This window comes from Lepidochelys kempii, chromosome 7 (assembly GCF_965140285.1).
Source record: "Lepidochelys kempii isolate rLepKem1 chromosome 7, rLepKem1.hap1, whole genome shotgun sequence".
Taxonomy (NCBI): Eukaryota; Metazoa; Chordata; order Testudines; family Cheloniidae; genus Lepidochelys; species Lepidochelys kempii.
This window is the reverse complement of record NC_136386.1, coordinates 26,995,116-27,014,631: the sequence shown is the minus strand read 5'-3', so window position 1 is coordinate 27,014,631 and position 19,516 is coordinate 26,995,116. Positions and strand designations below refer to the sequence as shown.

At 44.5% G+C, this 19,516-nt stretch overlaps 1 protein-coding gene across 2 annotated transcripts; it reads right to left on the bottom strand.

Moving 5' to 3' along the window:
- Positions 1-742: 742 nt before the first annotated feature.
- On the bottom strand, positions 743-18,373 carry WNT5A (Wnt family member 5A). Of its 2 annotated transcripts, none has more exons than XM_073351520.2 (5): positions 18,305-18,373; positions 11,084-11,217; positions 9,795-10,060; positions 4,558-4,850; positions 743-2,943 (listed from the first exon to the last, which is right to left on the bottom strand). In XM_073351520.2, exons 1-5 carry the CDS (start codon positions 18,365-18,367, stop codon positions 2,485-2,487), a joined length of 1,215 nt encoding a protein of 404 aa, XP_073207621.1. In that variant the 5' UTR covers positions 18,368-18,373; the 3' UTR covers positions 743-2,484. The 2 variants fall into 2 exon arrangements, with proteins under 2 accessions (XP_073207621.1, XP_073207622.1); XM_073351521.2 differs by lacking the exon at positions 18,305-18,373 and adding an exon at positions 16,796-17,837.
- Between the last annotated feature and the right edge of the window lie 1,143 nt (positions 18,374-19,516).

Genomic DNA, 19,516 nt, shown 5'->3' with positions numbered 1-19,516 from the left:
CGCTTCCTTGTCTTACCACGTAGTAAATTTTTAAAAAGTCAACCTTTTCATTGTTGTAACAAATCCTCCTCTGAAAGATAATTAAAACTGCTTCCCAACATACAACCAAAGTTTTATTTTTATAGTCTATCTTCCATTATGGCGTAAAGCCTTTCAAAAAAAAATTTTTAAACCAGTGAAATATACAAATCACGCAAGACAGAAATATGTACATTAAATGTACAGAACAAACAGAGGAAATGACACAGAAGATTTACATAATATCTGAATGACAAGTAAAATATTTTACATTAAATAGTATTTTAAAAGCTAGGATCGTTAGACTCAGCTCTGCTCACAGACACGAGTCACTAAAAAAGGAACAAGATGTGATTCAGCAAATAAAAAATGACGATGGTTTTTGTATAATAAAAACCCAAAGTGACATATTCAATGAAGTAGTGCCTTTTTAAATTTTAAGATACTTTGTTTACAAACATCTGGAAGAGAGGGGTAAATATGTTCTTAATAAATTAAGAGCAATAAAGCATCATTTAAAAAGCTGATAAATGATCAAGATGAACTTAATGCAACAGCTTATAGGCTTGTGAGAAGTTAAGGCTTTGGTATGACTAAGCTAAAGTGGAGGATTTTACTTGTTTGGTATTGAATGCCAATTTGTTTAATTTATGGGATGGGAATGATTTGGGGTGAGGTTTCTGAACCAATGACAAATGCTAACTGCGTTTTTGTAAATACGCTGTACTGGGCGAAATGCAAGAAGTTGCTGTAGTAGGTACTGATTTCCATCTCAAAAAATTTAAAAACCCATAAAACAAACCAAAGGCCAAATACAGTTTGTGCTAGGAAATTTTAAGGTTTCTGTTTCAATGATAATCAATAATGCCCTTGCAGGAAAGTAGAAGAGAGAAGCAGTCTCCAAACCAGTGTGAATTCAAGTGCGTGGTACCTTGTCTACCTGTAGCCCAAGAAGCCCCCTTAGGTTGAGAAAAGGCTTACTCCTTTGTGATTAAAATATTCTTAAAATCTCTGTATTATGACACCAAGAATTCTCAAGTCAATATAAAAAACCCTAAAGAAGTGATTTGTAAAAGGAAATGGGGGAATAATATGCTCCTAACTGATGAACTGCCTCTGTAACTTTAGCAGTTTTATTAAAAAATCACTGGCTGTATTGAAATATATATGTACAAAAAGCTCTGAAATATCAGACACCAGCAGACCACAGTTTTCCCGTATATATATGTAACTGCTCAAGTATAGTCTGAACAGTTTTAATGTATACCTGCAATATATTATCTAAAGCATGTGTACTGAAGACATCAGATGATAAAGTTGGCATTGCTGCAATATTTCATTGAACTAAAATAGCAACTTAACATCAAGACATGAAACTATTGTCTCCTCAAGTCAAAGCTTTCCCAAAATCCACAATAAACCAACCATCTTGAGAATGATTGATGGTTAATGATTAATTTCCTTGGATAAGAGGGGTTATTTACTAAGCTGTGTTTTCAAAGATGGCCAGCTATCACATCACTTTTTTAAAAAAAGGCATTTCAAATTAGGGGAATTCTGTTTCCTAAAGGGCTTTCCAGAGAGTGGGACAGTGAAACAGCTACAGTGGTGCAATTTCTATTGGGTCAGACCAGAGCACACTGTTTGGAGAGATTCAGAGGTCACTTGCTCCTGATATTCTTTATCGGTAAGGCATTGCTTGCTACGATAGAATACTCACACTTCATACATAATTAGATGAAGAGCTGATCGGTCACATCCTGCTTTGATGTACACCTTTAGTGTCAATCAAGGCAGATTTTCTCTTGGTCTTGCTACTTACTGGACCCAAGACTTTAGGTCCTGAATAGCACAGCTGAACCCTTTAGAAGTCTTATGCACTCGTACCCTTTAATTATCTCACATTTAAATTGGCACCTTGCAGTCACGTGATTGACATCATAGTAACTTTGTGCTGAGCCCTCCTGTGGATATACCAACCCTCCTTTTATGGACCCCTGGATGTATTGATCAGCTTTGTATGTATCTATCTGACTCGTTTTGGTGACTGAAGCTAAAATCATGTACAGGTTTGTGGGTTATTGTGTTCATAAGGATCATTCTCAGATCCCAAGCACCTAAGAATTTTTTGCCTGCTGCACATGTACTCTCTCTCATGGGACTAAGTTAGGATATGTTGGATTTCCCTTCAAACTACACTATTTTTTGAAAGTCTTTTTTTTTGGGGGGGGAAATAAATATTTTCTCGGGTTCTCCCCCATTATTGCCAAAAATATAAACCACACAACAGCCCTAGGATGGGCGCAGAAAGGGTTCCAGTCACTTCTTTTTGTAACTTCTGTAAAAAAAAAAAAAGAAAAAAAAAAAAGAAAAAACTCATTGGACTCTATAAATAAAGTGGAGATTGTCCTGGGAGTAGCCCCCCCTGCTGGCAGGTGGGAGAAGCTCCTTCCACCTCCTCACCCCCTATTTGCACACAAACTGGTCCACGATCTCCGTGCACTTCTTGCATTTCACATAGCAGCACCAGTGGAATTTGCAGTGGCAGCGCTCCGTCTGCACGGTCTTGAACTGGTCGTAGCCCCGGCCACAGCACATGAGTTCGCAGCCGTCCATGCCCTCTGAGGTCTTATTGCAGAGGCGGCTCTGGGTGCCCAGGGAACCGGTGCTCTCGTTGCGCACACAGTAGTCGGGGCTAGGGTCAATGTAGACCAGGTCATGGATGGTGGGCGTGTTGAAGCGGCTGTTCACTTGCACCAGCTTGCCCCGGCTGTTGAGTTTCATGGCAGCCGCGCTATCATATTTCTCCTTCAGGGCATCGCCCACTTTGCGGAAATCAGCCAGCTGCAGCCAACAGGTCTTCAGGCTGCAGGAGCCAGACACCCCATGGCACTTACAGGCCACATCAGCCAAGTTATACACTGTCTAAGGGAGAGAAAAGAGGAGGAGGGAAAACAAAAGTGTCAATGTGGTTGTTACACAGCCTGTGTGCTCCCCCCCCCCCAATCCCCATCATCCCTACACACATGGGAAGAGAGCCCCTAAAACTCCCCTGCTTTCCCTCCCCCACCCACACCAAAGGGAGAGAGCTCTCAACCCCTCTCTCACACACCACGTGCACACGAGTCCTCAGTAGAATCATTCATGTTGCATTCAGTTTTAGGAATTTGCCCTATTGCTGGGGACAGGAGTTTGCTGTTTCACTGAGAAATTTCAAATAGCCCTTTATTTTATTTTTACTCTCTCAGCTGAGCTCAGTTTGAGGTTTGTACTAGAGAAAAAGAGTTGAGATTTCTTCGGTTACAGGCTGTGCGGCATGGATTATCGGCTCTTGGCTCAGCAGTACCCTCCCGTCCAAAATACTGCTGTGTAAGAGAGGCTGCATCCAGAAGAAACCCCCAAACACCTTTGGGTGGGGGACTGACCTACGCAACAATATCCATTTTATAAAGCTTTGGCAGCAAGAGCTCAGTCATTTACCCTGTATAAATAGAAATAAGAGTCAGGGTTGACACTGCCCCAAAAATCCTGGGGTCTGACACATTAGGTGGATACTGTATGCAACTTCCACCCAACATTTAAAAAGAGTTTCGATGCTGCCAAATGGCACTGCAAAGAGAAGGCTGGGAAGGGGGGGGGGGGGGAAACTGCTGGAGTATCTGTAGACAACTGTGAAAGTCATTTTTCTTCTTTCTAGTAGTAAACTGACCTTTCCGTTGCTTTCAGATGCCCTCCTCTCACATTTAAATAATATTAATTTTCAATAATCTTTCATCCGTCCTCACCTTCAAACACAAGAGTAAAGTCTCCAGCAGACTATTTCTGGCACCACAGGCTCAAGGAAAATAACGACTTTGGCTCTTTGAGTTCACAATATTGTAAAAAAAAAGTTTACACCTATTCATTTAAGGCATTTTCAAGATAAAAAAGCCATAAAAAACATGTTTCACCACAGAAGAGGGTGTTTTCTAATAATAAGCTTTTCACATCCTCAAAAGGGGTGGGGGAAATTATGTTAACCTTGCAAGAATATTCCGCTCTGGGGAGTTTCGTGCTTCTCTTTTCCTTCCAAAGCAAACTGGATTGGTTGGAAATATAAACCAATAAAACTCTATTCTGCAGATAACTCACAGTGAACTGTAGGGTTTTAACTACCAGAACATGGAGGAAGATAAGATACGCTGCTGTCCCACTGATCCTACGGGAAAGCCAATGGCAGTGGTGTTGTCGCTCAGGAATACTCATACACACACACACACGCTCTCCCCCTCCCCATACTTAAACCCGTCATCACACTTTCCCCCTGCATTTGAAGAAGACTAAGTATTAAAGGTTTTGATTTCTGAGCTCACCAGCAGATTTCATTGGGGACTAATAAGAAAGGCAAAGAAAATATTTCCTTGAAAAACCAACATGTGCATGAGCTAAGGACCTTCAGAGCAAGTTATCCATGCCACTGTTCTTTCTCTCTCTCTTATTAATTAGGTGTGTCCCTTCCCAGACAGGCTGCTTTGGGGAAGGAGCCACTCAGCCACTTACTCGTCTTCCAGCCTCGTTGTTATGCAGGTTCATCAAAATCCTAGCACTCTCGTAAGAGCCTTTCTGATAAATTCTCTCACGCTCCCGAGCATCCACAAACTCCTTGGCGAAGCGGTAGCCGTATTCGATGTTATCCCCACAGCCACCCCACAGCCAGTCCCGGGGTAAATCTTTGGGCCTGGCCGCCCTGCTGCAGCCGCAGGAGGAGAGCTCCCCCTCTCGGCAGGCGCGGCTCATTGCATTAACCACCCCGGCAGCGCTGACTGCGTAAGTAAAGGCAGTCTCCCTACTGCCTGCAAGGAAAGAAAAAACAAGTGTTAAAGGCAAGTCTGCACAGGTTCTATGACATTCAGTACAGGGCACAGGGAAATGCTATATATGAAATTCATGGGGTTTTGAACTGTGCTTTAGCCTAAGAGGTCTCCATGGAAACATTTTTATTCCTCCCCTCTCCCCCAAAAGCAAACAAATCAATGACAGAAGGTGGAGGTTCAGTGATGTAGAGAAGGCACTGGATTCTCCTCTTACACTGTTTTTTCACCAGGGAACACTGTAGAGCAATAATGGCACAACTGAGACCAGACTCAGGCCATAGGAGTATGTTTAGCAATGGGTTACAACAATAATTGTGTCCAGGGGCTAGAGAGCCTGGCTGCTTCCCATCTTCTCTTTTTAAAGATGTTAAAATACAACTTTTAGAAGTCTGCTCCTTAAATTACTACTTCTTGAACGTGATTTATCTACTGTACTCATTTATTCCAATTGATTTAAAGTTATAGCATTTCACAAAGCCTGCTGGTGTCAAAGAAAGCACACACCAGAATTATACTTGTTAATATTCTGCCCTGCACATAAACTGGCCAGCAACTTTGAAGAGGGCTATTTAAAAATAAAGATATAATACCCCACTGCCCTCTAGTATCTAATTACCCAACTAATAGGAAGATTTCATACAGCAAAAGAAGCCACTGCCAATCATTTCTATAAGTTGCAGGGAAGAGTGAGCCTGGGACAGGATCGTGTTAAATGTTTTAGTCAAGGACTGATGATTCCCTTACATTCAAGTTTTTCCAACTTTCATTTTAAGATAAATAAGTTTCTTTCAAGGTGATGACAGAAAAAGCTCTTTGTTCATATGTGCTTGTCACAGGATATCCTCACTGGAAGATAAATTCATTAACAGCTTCCTCAACAAGACAGCACACAGATCCATTTTTACCTATAACCCAGCTACATCCATCTCCTTTCTCAGGAATGGCAAGAGTTCTATTTTACAACAAATGTCTTCCATGAAAACAAGGCTAACATTAGAGAGTCTTCTGGAAGTCTGCATTTCTTCTTATCAGCAAGTAGGACCAAAACCGCTACTTTTCAGGCTCAAGCCTGAAGTCCTTCTCCAGGAAGGACTACCAAAATGACTGCTGGATCAGTCTAAAACATAATTTGAAGTTGAAAATCAAAGAGAGTTAGCTATTGGTTTAACCATTAGGTTTTACTTCTATTCTTTAGTCCAAAAATAGAGTTGGTCTAGGTAAATCTCTTTTTTACCAAGCTTGTGGGAGGAACATCTTTGTAAAAATCAGGGTTTTGTCAGATATGATTTTTAGGTAACAGTTCTTTGAGGCAGGGACTGTTTGTACAGGACCTACCATCAAAGGCTCACTTCTGATTTAGGCCTGTTGGCACCACTGTATATTAAGAACAGTACTCACAGTTAATCTGTATTTAACATAGATCTAACACTATGTTCAGAGCAGCTCTGTTAATGTAACAACTGCTGCCTTTTCGAATAATTTATGTTCTGATTCTTTTCATTTAAAGAGGTCATATACTGAGGAAGACCATTTCTAAAATACTAGAATCAGAACCACCGTTCCCCTCAGTACTAGGATCCATTCCAGCAGATACTCACTCATTAGACTACTTGCAAGAGTTATGCGTTACTCCTGAGTGTAAAGGTTCACAAGAGTAGTCTAAGGGGTCATAATAACTTTGGTGTTATATGTTTTTGATTTTGCATTTACCATAAATTAACTTAAGGAACTGCTTGAAAATCTTTTCAAGCTAAATTCTGGATTGTACTGTAATGCATGTTTTGGATTTATTCTGCCGTTCTTATTCAATGGGATGTTTGCCTAGGTAAGGAATGCAGAATTTTTTCCTTTGTTCATGATCTTTTTTTTGAAAAAAGGTATGGTTAGTTCAGGTTTAGACATATTAATTATCTTGTGTACTGCATAAAGTTAAAAAAAAACCCGAGTTTTAAATCTAAGGTCTTGGTGCATTTTTAAGGAATCCTTAAGGAAGAAAGGATGTGATGGAAGGGTGTGAAAAGAGAAACAAGAGGGAGAGAAAACTGTCCCTAAAAGAGCAAGCTGAATATATTCAATTCCATTTTTTAGTTAAAACAAAATTTGGCTAATCCACTGAAACTGATCTCAGGGCAGGCAGTTTTAGATTGCACAACCAGTATTATCCCGACACATCACCCTACGTCTCATTGACTTTGGCAACATTTCCACATGGATAAATTGCTCTGGAATAGTTTTTCCAGAGTATTTAGGTACAAACATGTTTTCCTCCAGCATCCAACATGTCTGTCTTTTTCCACATTTCTTCAACATCCATCTCTATTGTGACCATTGCAAGAAAACACACTATCTAAACATGTTTGAGTTCCTCTATGTCCTTCAGATGTAACATAAAAATAGGACATTGTTCCACATACATATTACTGTTTAAATTTATTTTTCTGTGGCACTTCTCTAAAGAAACACAATCTAAATCTGGGCGTAAGATACAAAACATTCTCTTTGTCCTGTATTTCAAGAGCATCCAAAACTATCAGGAGACATGATTAGACTGGACCTCTCCCATGCAGTTGTTGAGAAGATTTGTTTGTTTATGTTAATATTCCTTTCCTATATTTAAAATATAGTCCAAATATGCCTTAGTTTTAGTCCTATTGAGAAACTAAAGGACAGCACAATATATTGCATATAGCAGGATTTTAATAGTCTAATTAAGAGATGATCAACTGAGAGGTAGCTATGGTAACAGAATAAAAGCCCTGTAAATTTACTATGTTCAGTAAACTATATATTCAGTTTCTATACTCAATGCTTGGTTTATTGGTATAGCTTTAGATAACTTTGCCTGATAAATCTTAGAAGAAAAAATATAAATGGACATAGTGTAATAAATATCATAGCTAAACTATCAAGTCAATGCTTTTCTAAAAAGATTCCTCAATGCAGAATTACTTATGTTTTAGTCATTAACATAAATGACAAAATCCTACAAAACTATGCAGACTCAGGATCCAGTTATGATCATCTCACACTAGGGAGAATAAGGAGCAACTCTACTGACAATCAAATTATTATTCCAATGGAACACTGGCTTAAGTATAATCAGACTCAGACTTTTTCTCTTATTCAAGAGGAACAGCAGCTAGTCATGTACTTCACATCAAAATGTAAATTAATACAACTATAAAACAACAATACTTTTCTTGTTCTTAATACACTTCTTAGGATCTCTAAGTGTTTGCTATACCCACTTGTATCTGCAGTTACTACAAGTGACTTAATTACATGATAAATTGCTACATAGCTATTAATTAATACAGTCATATAGTCGTGAAGAAGGCAAAGTTTCTCAGCTTGCAATAAACCCCTGGGACCAGATGTGTGACACTCTTGAAGGTGTGAGCCTTTCACACTGGAAACATTGTCAACACAGATACGGGCCCAATCCTGCCACCTTAATTCACACCACTGAATCAGCTGAACGTAATTGAGTAATGACGGTTGAAATTTGGGGCCAGAAATTTAAAGATTTCTTTACTGGTTTTAGTTGTAACCTCAAGAAGATTAAAGCTGAAAAATCTCAAGGTTGTTATATTTGTTTTTCATGTTTAGCTTGCTTTTTTGGCTCTTGCTCAGCTTGAACAATGAGAAGCGAATTTAAATTTAAGGTTCTCAACACTCGGGTTGCAAAAAAAAAAAAAAAAAAGACGACCAGGGAATGTCTATTTGTTTAAAAAAAAAAAAAAAAAAGTGTTCCTTGGATATTTTTAAACTCTGGAACTTTTCTATTCATTTCAGGTTTTATAAAAACTTTATTTTTACAAAAAGTTAAGTTTAAGGCCAAATGTAATTGACAGTATTAATGTAATTTAAAACCATTCCTTTTTGAAACAGGATAGGAAAGCATTGGAATAAAGGATTTAATTTAGATCTCAAATTAAAAAGCTACTGTACACAAGCTATGAGCTACAGCAGTGTTGAGATTAAATGCCAGTACAAATGTTGTATAAACCACAGAAGACGATAGAAAGTAGATTCTTCTGGCTACGGATTCAGTAGATAGAGAAACAGACTGGAAAATTTAGAGGAAAGTTCCATCTTTGGGTCCAATCCTGTACCATTGATGTCAATGAGAATTTTGCAATAAACTTCAATGGGAACATGATTGGGCCCCTAAATTATAAGAATTATTTGTACTATGTGGGTTGCGTGGACCAATTGAATTTTGAAGACGGGTTTAACAGGAAAGAGGATGGAACCCCAGCACACTGGGATAGGCAGATTCCTTTGCAACATCCTTTCCTAACAGCTATGTTATTATATGCAACATAAATTACAAGTACACTCACACACTTTGTCCTGATCAAACTGATTTTGTATGGATTATAGAGCTGCTTCATTTCTGTTATAAAGCCAACTTTCTTTAAACCACAGAAGGATTTTGCCACAACTGGCAGTAAATGAGAAGGAATAGTTTATAAACACTATGGAGATTTTCAGTGAACTGTTGAATTAACGAAATAATCAGTGAATTAATTTATTACACAACATGAGCAATTTTGGAACCCAGATATTTTTGCCACACACTACTACTTTTTAGTAAGTTTTAAACATACCATTATTTTATTTCAGATTTTTTCCTTAAAGTTAATGAGTATTTTAGTGCCACTTTTTGTTTCCTACTGCATTCTTGTATTCAGATGCTTTTTTGCCTTCACTTTTTTGAGGGGCAGGAGCAAGCGGAAAATCAACTCTGACCAAAAATAGTGTGTGTGTAGGGGGGCGGGGGGTTGTCAGCTTCAATGACACTAAATTAGGTACCTTACACAGATTAAGAACTTGGCAAGAATGTCTAATACAGAACATTAAGTAAACATCACACACATTCTTAGGCAACAGTTTGATCAGAAAGTTTTTGCTTCCTACCTATCTGCATGACTCTGCCAAAAACAGAGTTGTTATCCACAGTGCTGCAATTCCATCTTCTGTGTCTGAACTGATACTGGCATTCCTTAATGCCTGTCTTTGCCCCCTCTCCAATATACTGCATGTGGTCCTGATACAAGTGGCAGAGTTTCTTCTGTCCTTGGGAAAGTCCTGCTAGTTGACTACATAGTGGCTGTGCTCCTATTATATATACCTCTGACATCTGAACAGGGTTCATAGGATTCATATGATTCATACCTAAAGACCTGCATAAAGAAAGAATTAGATTAACATTGGGAGGACAAATACAGTATTAGTGTATAAATCTACCCACTCCTGCTCTTGAGAGCAAGAGGAAACTTTTGAAAAACAATGAAGATCATCAAACTCTTATTTAAAGGCTGTACATGCATGGAATGATGGCAGCATGCTTTAATGGCTGTCTTTGCCAACACTTCAATGTACCTGAATGCCAGGATTCAAATTTCACCCCATCCCTACAAATTTCTGTGGGCATGGTAAAGCTACAAGAAGTCCCAAGCAACTGCCTGGTCATAGAAGTACATAAAACAACAACAAAACAATTCCCACCATACCACAGGATTTTCAACCTCCACTTTCAGTCTTACACAATTATGAGAAAATAAGGAAACCCTTAAGTACTAACAGTTAGATACTGTTACAGACAACTACTAGTTCCTTCTAACTGATAGAAAAGATACAGAGGCACGTACAGACACTAAACAAAATCAATCATGTTTTCCCAATTCTTAAGAGGTCCATATGTGCTTTCACATGATTAAAACAAGGCTGCAAGTCAGAAACTGTTCAGCTGAGAGAGCAAAGGTTTTGCTTTAAAAAAAAAATCCTCAAATAATAGAAACATTTAAAAAATATCTAGATATTAACTAGAGTTTTCCCCCCCAACAGCTACAAGAAATATAAACTCAGCTCATGGGTCTCTTTAGAAAGTTGTTTAAATAATAATTAAAAAAATATCTGTGTGTTGAATTTTTTGTACATGGAATTCAGAGCTTTCCCTTACATTTGTTATTTCAGACCCTGTAGAATGAGATTTTAAGTGACCCATTTATAAATTTAATTTTGCTACTTTGATGGTGATAAAAAATAAATTCCCTTTGGATTTACAGTTATCCCAGAAATTGAGTATTACTAAAAATCTCCTATTCATACAGCACTTTCCCCAGAAAGAGATAAACTATATTATAAACCAAACAAAAATTAAATATATTATTTTAAATAAAGTCAGTATATTATAAGATGCTTACCACCAAGAGCTGGCTTCTATTACAACCTGGGCGAAAGAGGAGAAAATGGCCAGAACCACTATGAGGTACTTGGAAGCCATTGCACTGCCAACTGTCCCCAAAGCACCTCCTTGAACTAATATTCCAATGGATTTCTGGAGGAGAAATAAAAGGAACAGATTGTTTATTGTTTCTCAGATCATTTTCAAGCATACAAGTTTAAACAAGGGCGGTATCCTGGGTCCCTTTTAAGTTGACTCTTGACTGACTGCCCTTCTCTCAAGTGAGTTTTTGGTGGCAAAACGCAGGCAGTTTCTAGTCCAAATTAGTCCACCCACGCAACCTGACAAGGAAATTTTATTCACTGCGATTCTGCTTGTAGGGCTGCCCAGCGACTATAGACATGTCTCAGTGCCGTTGAATTACAGCTCAGTGCCAAACCCAATCTCTTGGAAAAATCCCTTATTCTCAGTCACACACTTTAACAGCAGCAAAAACACTTACTCTACTTTCATTCTTCTAGGAGCAGTCTACAGAGTGCCCGGACAGGGGAGAAGCAACAAGTGGAGTAGACACATCAAGGGCAAAGTGAAGATGATGCATCAAGTTGCGGGGGTGTTTTGGGAATGGGGAGGGCAGGGAGATTCAGCTGTTACATTAACTCCAAACTAACAATGGATGTTCCTCGGCCCCCAACCCCCACACACAAACGACACCTTTATGGGCCATTTTGGGAGCTGTTTCCAGATGAGAACCACCGAGGCAGCTCTCGTCCGAGAAAGTAGGTGCAAAGCTCATTCCGTTGTCAGGCGATGCCTCTCTAACCCAAAGGGGGAATTCCGATTCTCCTCATTTGGGAGACAGACATTTGGGCCCTCCAAGAATCCCCATTCCCCAATCTGATTGAGGACGGAGGTGGGGCAGGGAGCTAAGAAAGCCACCAAGGGAGTATGGGATAAGATGCCGGTGTGTGGGGATCTCCCGCTTGATTTCGCCAACCTGGGCGGGGGGACAGGATCGCTTTGCGCCGCCACTACACGTAGGGCGCCTGGGAGCTGGAGGTCGGGTAGGGTTTGCTGCTTCTGCCAGGAGGCGAAGCGCCCGCGGGTCGGTATTGTGTCCCCGGCTGCCCCGCGCACCCCATCCCAGCTTCGCCAGCGCGCCGGGACTGGGGGGTGACCACACGGCGCTTTGGCTGGGGAGGTAGCAGCGCCGTGACAGGAGTCGATTCAAAGCAGCCCCCTGCGGGAAGAGCCGGCAGATCCGTCCCCGGGGAAGAGGGAGCGCGGAGCTGGGACGCGGGTTCGCCCGGCAGCAGCCCGGGGAGGGGACGGGGTCCGGAGCGCGCTCAGAGCGAGTGACCAGGCGCCCCGCCAGCCCAGCTCCGGCCGGCTTTCAGCAAAGGAGCCGGCGATCCACTCCGGGGGAGAGGCAGCTAACTGGGCCCTGGGGAGCCCCCGTCCGTCAGCGCCGACACGGGGGGGCCCCAGCTCCCGGGGGAGTCGGGCGCTGAGCTCCGCGGCCAGTGGAGCCTGGGGACGCTTTGATTCAGTGACGCGTGGGTTAGCTCGGGGTGAGGCTGGGACTACCCGGCGCGGAGCACCTGCAGGGCCAGGGGGCTGGCGGTGGCACGCAGCCCGGGAAGGAGCCTTCCCGTCTCCTGGGGCGCCGACCGAGGCCCTTCTCCCCGGGGTGTGGCGCGCCAGAGGCTCCCTCGGGGCGCGGGTTGCGGGACACTGCGCGCATTTGGAGACGGAACGCGGAGAGGCTACGCTCTGGCTTCCCGAAGTTCCGCGCACTCCGGTTTCCGATTGGAATCGCCGACAGAGGCCCTGCTCCGGATGGGTACTATTAGCCTGGGGTCTAATTGCTATTAAACACTCCCAGCTGCCTAATAGGGGGTTTAAGGTTTTCAGAAGGAGTTGAAGTGGGAAGGAAGGGGCGAGCCTCATGCCCACAGATTAAGGGAATTTCTTTGTTACAGGAAAACCTTCAACGATTCCCAACAGCCTGCAGGGAGGAGAATCGGGATTGTCAGGAACAGTCACGCACAGAGTTCGCTAGGGATCAGAATCCCCGAGATTGCTGCCCGCTCAGCATGACGGGGAAAAGCAAGGACTCCCCTGATGGCTTTAAACACTTTGCGTCGAAGGCTTTCAATTGGATTTATCCAGTTTTTCCTACCTCGCCTGAATGGTCTGAAATAATCCTGAGTTACAAAAGGGCATTGCTCTGAAATCCATAAATCCAGTCCTGTGTTTTTGTTTTGTGTTTAAATAAACTCCCCTTCCACGAGCACAGCCAACTCTCTGCCTTTACAAGGTTTCAGGGGAGAGCGGCCAATGCGCGCGGCAGAAAAGCCAATGGTAAACGGAAATGTGTGTGTTATTACATCCCAACGTCTCTGCCCGCGCATAAAATATCGATGCCAATTAATAAGTTAAACACTTCCAGTAAATAGGTTACTCGATCGGACTTTAGTTCATAACGCAGGACTTATAAGGAGAGTAATTTAATTTTTTTTAAAGACAGTTCAACACTTGGGGGCTCCCTATTCATTCTCAAAAACGTTAGTAGCGAATTCAAAGGTGCTCTTAATTCTTCTTCCACAAGTACTTCTTTTCTTAATTCTTCTTGATTTTTTTTTTTTTTAGGGGGAGAGGGGGGCACTTGGAGAGAGAGAGAGAAGAACTGTCACAGCAATACAGGAAATTGATGATAACATGAAAGCTGCCCGGACACACGCAGGATTCAAGGGGCACAGAAAGCTAGGATTGGTATACAGCCACCTGCCTGTGCCTGCGTGCGATGAGCTTTGTTACAGCCCCACCCTCTCGGTCACTTGGGATGCAGGGCGGTAGCACTAGGGACTTTAGATCCGCTTGCTTTCTCTTACTAGATGGTAAATGGTTCCTCCTCCACCCACTGCGCGTTTCACACCAGGCAAGTCACCCAACGCGCTGAATACTGTACTAAGGTTTTAAAAATATGACAAAGAAAATAATGTAAGCTTAGAACTCAGACTGGCCTCTCCTAGGTGACAATAATTAAATCTGGGGAAATTAATGTGTGTATAAGTGACAGTTTGCGGAGGGCACCGTAACTATTAAAGTTAAATGTACTTTTTAGCAGCAGTTTAGGAAATCATAAAAAGATTGATGCACCATAACCTAACTTCACAAGATTGGCAGTGGACTCAGACACCCGAAATAGGGATTTGGACGAATTTGGATATTTCGGTGCCCAGAAAAGGATACAAATTGAAACCTAATTAACTGATCGGCTCCTACTGACAGCAACTAATTAGACATTGCTCCAACTCAGTTACTAGTCACTTGTCTTCACAAGCATCTGTAGCGCAGATGTGAAACGAGCGGGTGTCTCTGTCATTTCGGGGTAGAAATGAACTTTATGGGGACAATGCGGGCGGTTATAAGAGCAGCAGTACACCCATGCAACCGAGGTTGATTTCGGTTCCTAGGCGCCCTGCCAGTGACACCCTCCCGAGCGTTTCTGCAGGAGGGAGATTAAGCGTCACCACTGCAAATCATTGACAAGTCAACTGGTTCATGGAGCCAAGAGCGCAGGCTCTTTATGGCCAGCAAAAGCAGCCAGTCCTCCGGCGCATAACGGGCCAGCCTCGCATGGGGGAGTGCGCACCTACAGGAGAACCACTGTGAGCAGAGGCAGGCCTTAGACGGCTCTTAGAGGAGAGCTCAGAAAGGAGCCACAATCAAAATCCTGCAGAGCCAGAAAAATCCCAATGAGTAAACATCTGGGGCAAGGTCAAGAAGGGAGTAGCCGCTCCCCCGTCCTGTAACAGCTCTCACTCCGCTGTGTCTCACGCAGGATGGCGCTGTCCCTTAGGTATGCTGGGTTTCAGGAATAAAAGAGAGGGAAGGTGTAAAAGGAAGTTTAGAGGGCTGGAAACATTTTCTTCTGGCTCAAAACCCTCTGGCCTGTACTCCGATTGTGCGGTTGGGGAGTGTTTACATGGGGATTATTACACTTTGCTGGTCGGACACTAGATCATTCACACACAGCCCGGAACGTTGTCGGAAGAGTGGAGTCTGGCGGGTTTCGTTAGGTGGAGTGGAACGAAGTGGGCCTCGCCTGGTGCGGGCGGCACCCGTTCGGGGAGTCATACAGCCCTTCTCCCGACAGGGGGCAGCCTCAGCCGCCAGAACCCCCGCCAGGACTGACGCCTGCTTCGGCGCGGAGCTCCATCGCTACCTCCAGGTTGTTTTGCCCACCCCCGTTTTTTTTTTTTTTTTTTTATTAACACTTTACTGGGACTCCCGTCTGAGAAGTAAGCCCGAGAAAGGGAGATGAGACACCTGCGATCAGTGAAGACACGGTCAGTCTCCGCTGCTGCAGCCACTTCAATATCACGGAGCTCACAAGTTGCTTTCAACAAACTCCTGGAAGTACCAACTATCGGCCCTAAAGTCTTACCCACCAGTTTTACTTTGTGAGGCGCTTTTGGGGAGGGAGGGAGAGAAGGGGGTAATGCACCAAAGGCTGAGCAGTAGGCTCTTCGGTCAGATGAAAATGGACTCGTACAGATTCAGCACAGCCCTGGAATCGCCTGTGATCCTGTTTTTTACACAGCGTGTCTGGAAAGTCTGTTCAGGCATCTGGTTTTATGGTAGCTTTTATGTGAGCACTGCCTTTGGTAAGTAGGCATCCAGAGAGCCATTCGGCGCTGGTGGGTTGTAAAATGCAGAAACGATTGCTGTATGCTGATTTGCTCCATGGTTTCAAAGCAAACGATTGACAAAAGCGATGCCACCCCTTTTCCCTCCAGTGGTTTTCAATAAAAAGGGGTACGTGTATTGCAAATTTGTAGGGTTCAAGTTTATAGAAAAAGCCACTTACTCTGACACCAATGTATATAGTTAATTCATGGAGAAAAAGGCAGAGGGTTTTTTTCTTAGATTTTTTTTAAAGTAGACTCCAATACTTTACACTAACAGAGTTGAATGAACTTAGAAAAGAGTCGTTTCTCAGAGAAACTGAACTTTCCCTGACCCTCCGAGTGTAACTAATTTAGCATGCAATTGACAATTAAAAACAAACAAACTAACTAACAGACTTTCCAATATGGAGTCCTTAGAGCATCAAAGGAGCACCGAAAAACCTCGTTTCTCCTTTGCAGACCCCAGCAGCAGAATCCTTTACAGATGCCAAGTGACAATCTCCAAAATGTAGAATAAAATTAAAAGGGGGAAGGGGGAAAAATAAGCCAGGTTCGAAACTGGCCTTGAGCCAGAGTTCCTTAAAGGTACAGGCCTCCATTACTGCCTGCTCTCGCTCCTCCATGGCTATTCTCCCCAGAAATGAAGTCCCGAAAGATGTCTTTAAAACTTCGGCTACTAGAGGTTGCAAGAAAGATGTACCGCGTTAGAGAGCTGAATTAAAACAAGTGTCTTAAACACTCTTCACTTACTTTAAAAGAAACCGGTTCATGATAGGCAGGGGGCAATTTGGCCGTAAGAAGTGGGGTATTTCAGACCCACAGATCTCCAGCAGGACTAGATGAGTGAAAAAGCTTAGAGTTTGGGAAGGGGGGGGGGCAGGGGGTCGCCAAGGCTGTCCGTTGGGGGGGGGGGAAGGGGGAGAATCCCACACATCTCACTACCGAAATACATGTAAATTCTCCACCACCCCCGGACTCACACAAGCGAGCTCAGCGTCTTAACAAGTAGCCCCTCATCCCAGCCTAGGACTCACCTCCATTGCAGGGGGATTCACCGAGCGAGGGCAGCCAAGTAATCCAAGAGGGGACCGGGGGAGAAAGGGCGAGGAGGCGGCGAGAGTAAATCCGGGATCGCAGGAGCTATGCGGTATCCTCCAAAGCAGCGAGCGGCGGCGGCTGCCGCCAGGGGCCAGGAAGGGAGCGAGCCCGGAGAGGGGGAGCGCTGGGGCCCGGCGAGCTGACACCAGGCAGACGCAGACCTCTGTCCGGCGCGGGCGCTCCCAGTGCGGAGCAGGGCACCAGGGCAGGCTCCTTTCCAAGGTCCATCAGCACTGGCAGTAATTAGGGCTCTCCAGCGAAACACACGCGCGCGCGCGGCGGGCCCGTGGGCGTGATCGTGCGGAAACACTTGGGAAACAAACACAATCTTCACGGGCTACTGCAACGAAAGCGCCCTGGGCTACGATCCTTTCCACCAGCCCAGCCCAGGTGGTGCACCGCTGCCGCCGCCGGAGCGGGGCTCGCCGCTCCCTCCCTAGCAGCCCTCCGAGGAGCTCGCTGGCTGCCTCTCGGCCGGCGCGGCCCCCGCCGAAGCTCCGTGCGGGAGAGGGGCGTGAATGGAAGCGCAGGAATCCCCCCCCGCCGCCGCCGCCGCTCCCCTAGAGGCTGGGCGCCGCGCAGCTGGGTGTCCGGGGCTGCCGAGCCATCCGCGGGCTGCGTCCCTCCATTTTAAACCGAGGGGGAAGCCAGACTTGACTCTTCGGCGCAACTGGGGAGGGGGTGCGCGTCTTAGAGGGGGCGGCTTTTCCTGCAGCCCAGACGGGGGCTCGGGCAAGAGGAGCTGGGGGAAGGAGGAGGAGGAGGACGGGGTGGGGGGGGAGATCCCGGGCTCAGGGGCTGTAACTCTCCCAATCCATTGCAGGGCAAAGCCCCTCAGCGCCGGGCACCAGTTACACACAGGCGGGACCCGGAGCGGTGGCGGAGCGGCCGCGGCGTTTCCTTCCTGCGCCTCTCGGCTGGGTCCCCGCGCGCCGCAGACAGCCCGCTCCCCCCCCCCCCTCCCCTAGGTCTCTATCGCTCGCGGCTCTCCTCGTCGCCCTGCCTCTGAGCAGTGCACGGAAAAAGTTATACGGCCAACAGCGGCCGAGAAACTTCAGGAGGTGCGCATGCGCCTTGCGCCGACCTATGGCAAAGCAGAGGGGGTTTTAAAGCTGTACCGCAGAGAGGACCCCGGCGCAAACCTCTGCAATACAGAGATGCTCCACCCGCCCCCCCCCCCCCCACTTCAAACTGTTCTCAGTCAGTTGCATCCTTCGTAGGAAGGAGACGCATTCCGATAGATTATGTGCCGCCTGCTGTAGCCAGAGCCTCCTTCATCAGTGCAGGCGAGCGACGCGGAAACTCCCATTAGACCCGCTTCCCCTAGGCTCGCTCTGGGGGGACCAGGTCTGGGATTAAAACCTGTCTACGTGCCCGCCCCATAAAGGGGAACCCACGAGACGTGATTATATGTGATATTAGAGACACAAATACACGAACCCTACCTTGTGTAGTGTAACTTTACAGCTAATCCACCGTGTGCCCATTCTCTCCATACACAAATACATACGCTGTGCATCACGCGAGAAAGCTTTGCGCGTGCGTACAAATACATATGATTCGTGTTTGTTGATGAAGGTCTCATTTGACAAGTGGATTTCTTGCGTGCCCAAGGTTGTGGATGTGCTTCCCCGGACGCTTGACAAATGCTGGGTTACTAAGCAGGCTTGATCATTTGATTTCCCCTCTTCTCCAGTGTTTATTTCCGCTGTAAATTTGGCAGGTTGTTGTCAAAACTGTTTAAGTTAAATAACGCAGGACCTAATGAAAGCCAAAGTCGAGGACGGTTTCCTGAAACCTTTGTACTTCACAATGGTTTCTCCACACCAATCCTCCACCAAAGATTTTATTGTGTTTCTCGCATCTCACATGCCCCCAAGTGCAGGAAGTAGCAGCATTCCCTGAACCATTTCTTAATTCCCTATTATTTCCCTTTTATTCCTCTATAACTGGAGGGCCACTGGGGAGGGGTGTGTGTGTGTGTGTGTCACATTATCAAAGCAGCTCTGGGAAATCCAAACAGTGCTGAGAAAGCAGCCCCAGTATCAGTAAATGCATTCACTCTTTCCAAGTCATTCCAGTGCAAATAAAATCCCTTCGGGAGTGCAACAGGGGAAACACAACACATCTCAGCTGGTCTGATTCCACTACTGCGGTACACACTCTTTCAGGGCCAGGCAGCCTCTCTCTCACACACACACACGTAAGTACAACTTTCCTTTGCTCTTTGACAACAGAATTTTCTTAGCACAGTTGAACAGCCTAAACAGTGCAAACCACGCTCATTAAGACAAAAATGTAGTGACTCTTCTGGGGGCAACTGTTTGTGCCCGGTCACAGTGTAAAATCGCTTTTTTAAAAAACATTCCTTTCCTTCTCAGTTATTAACCATTTCTGTAAACAGCCCTTCAGTTTGTCCAATCATTTCAAAACCTATTTGGCTCGTGTTGAGTTGTTTCTGCTGACAGCAGACATTCTATAGGATCAAAGTCGTTTGTAAAGCCCGTTTATTTCATACTTACGTTGGAAGATAGTGGCAAGGGAAAAGGGAAGATTTGTTTTGTAAACTTGCTGAATCTCCCTGTTCAACTTTTAGAACCCCAAAACGAGATTGCAAGTACTAGAGGCTGCAATGAAAAATTCAGGATGCTGTCAGA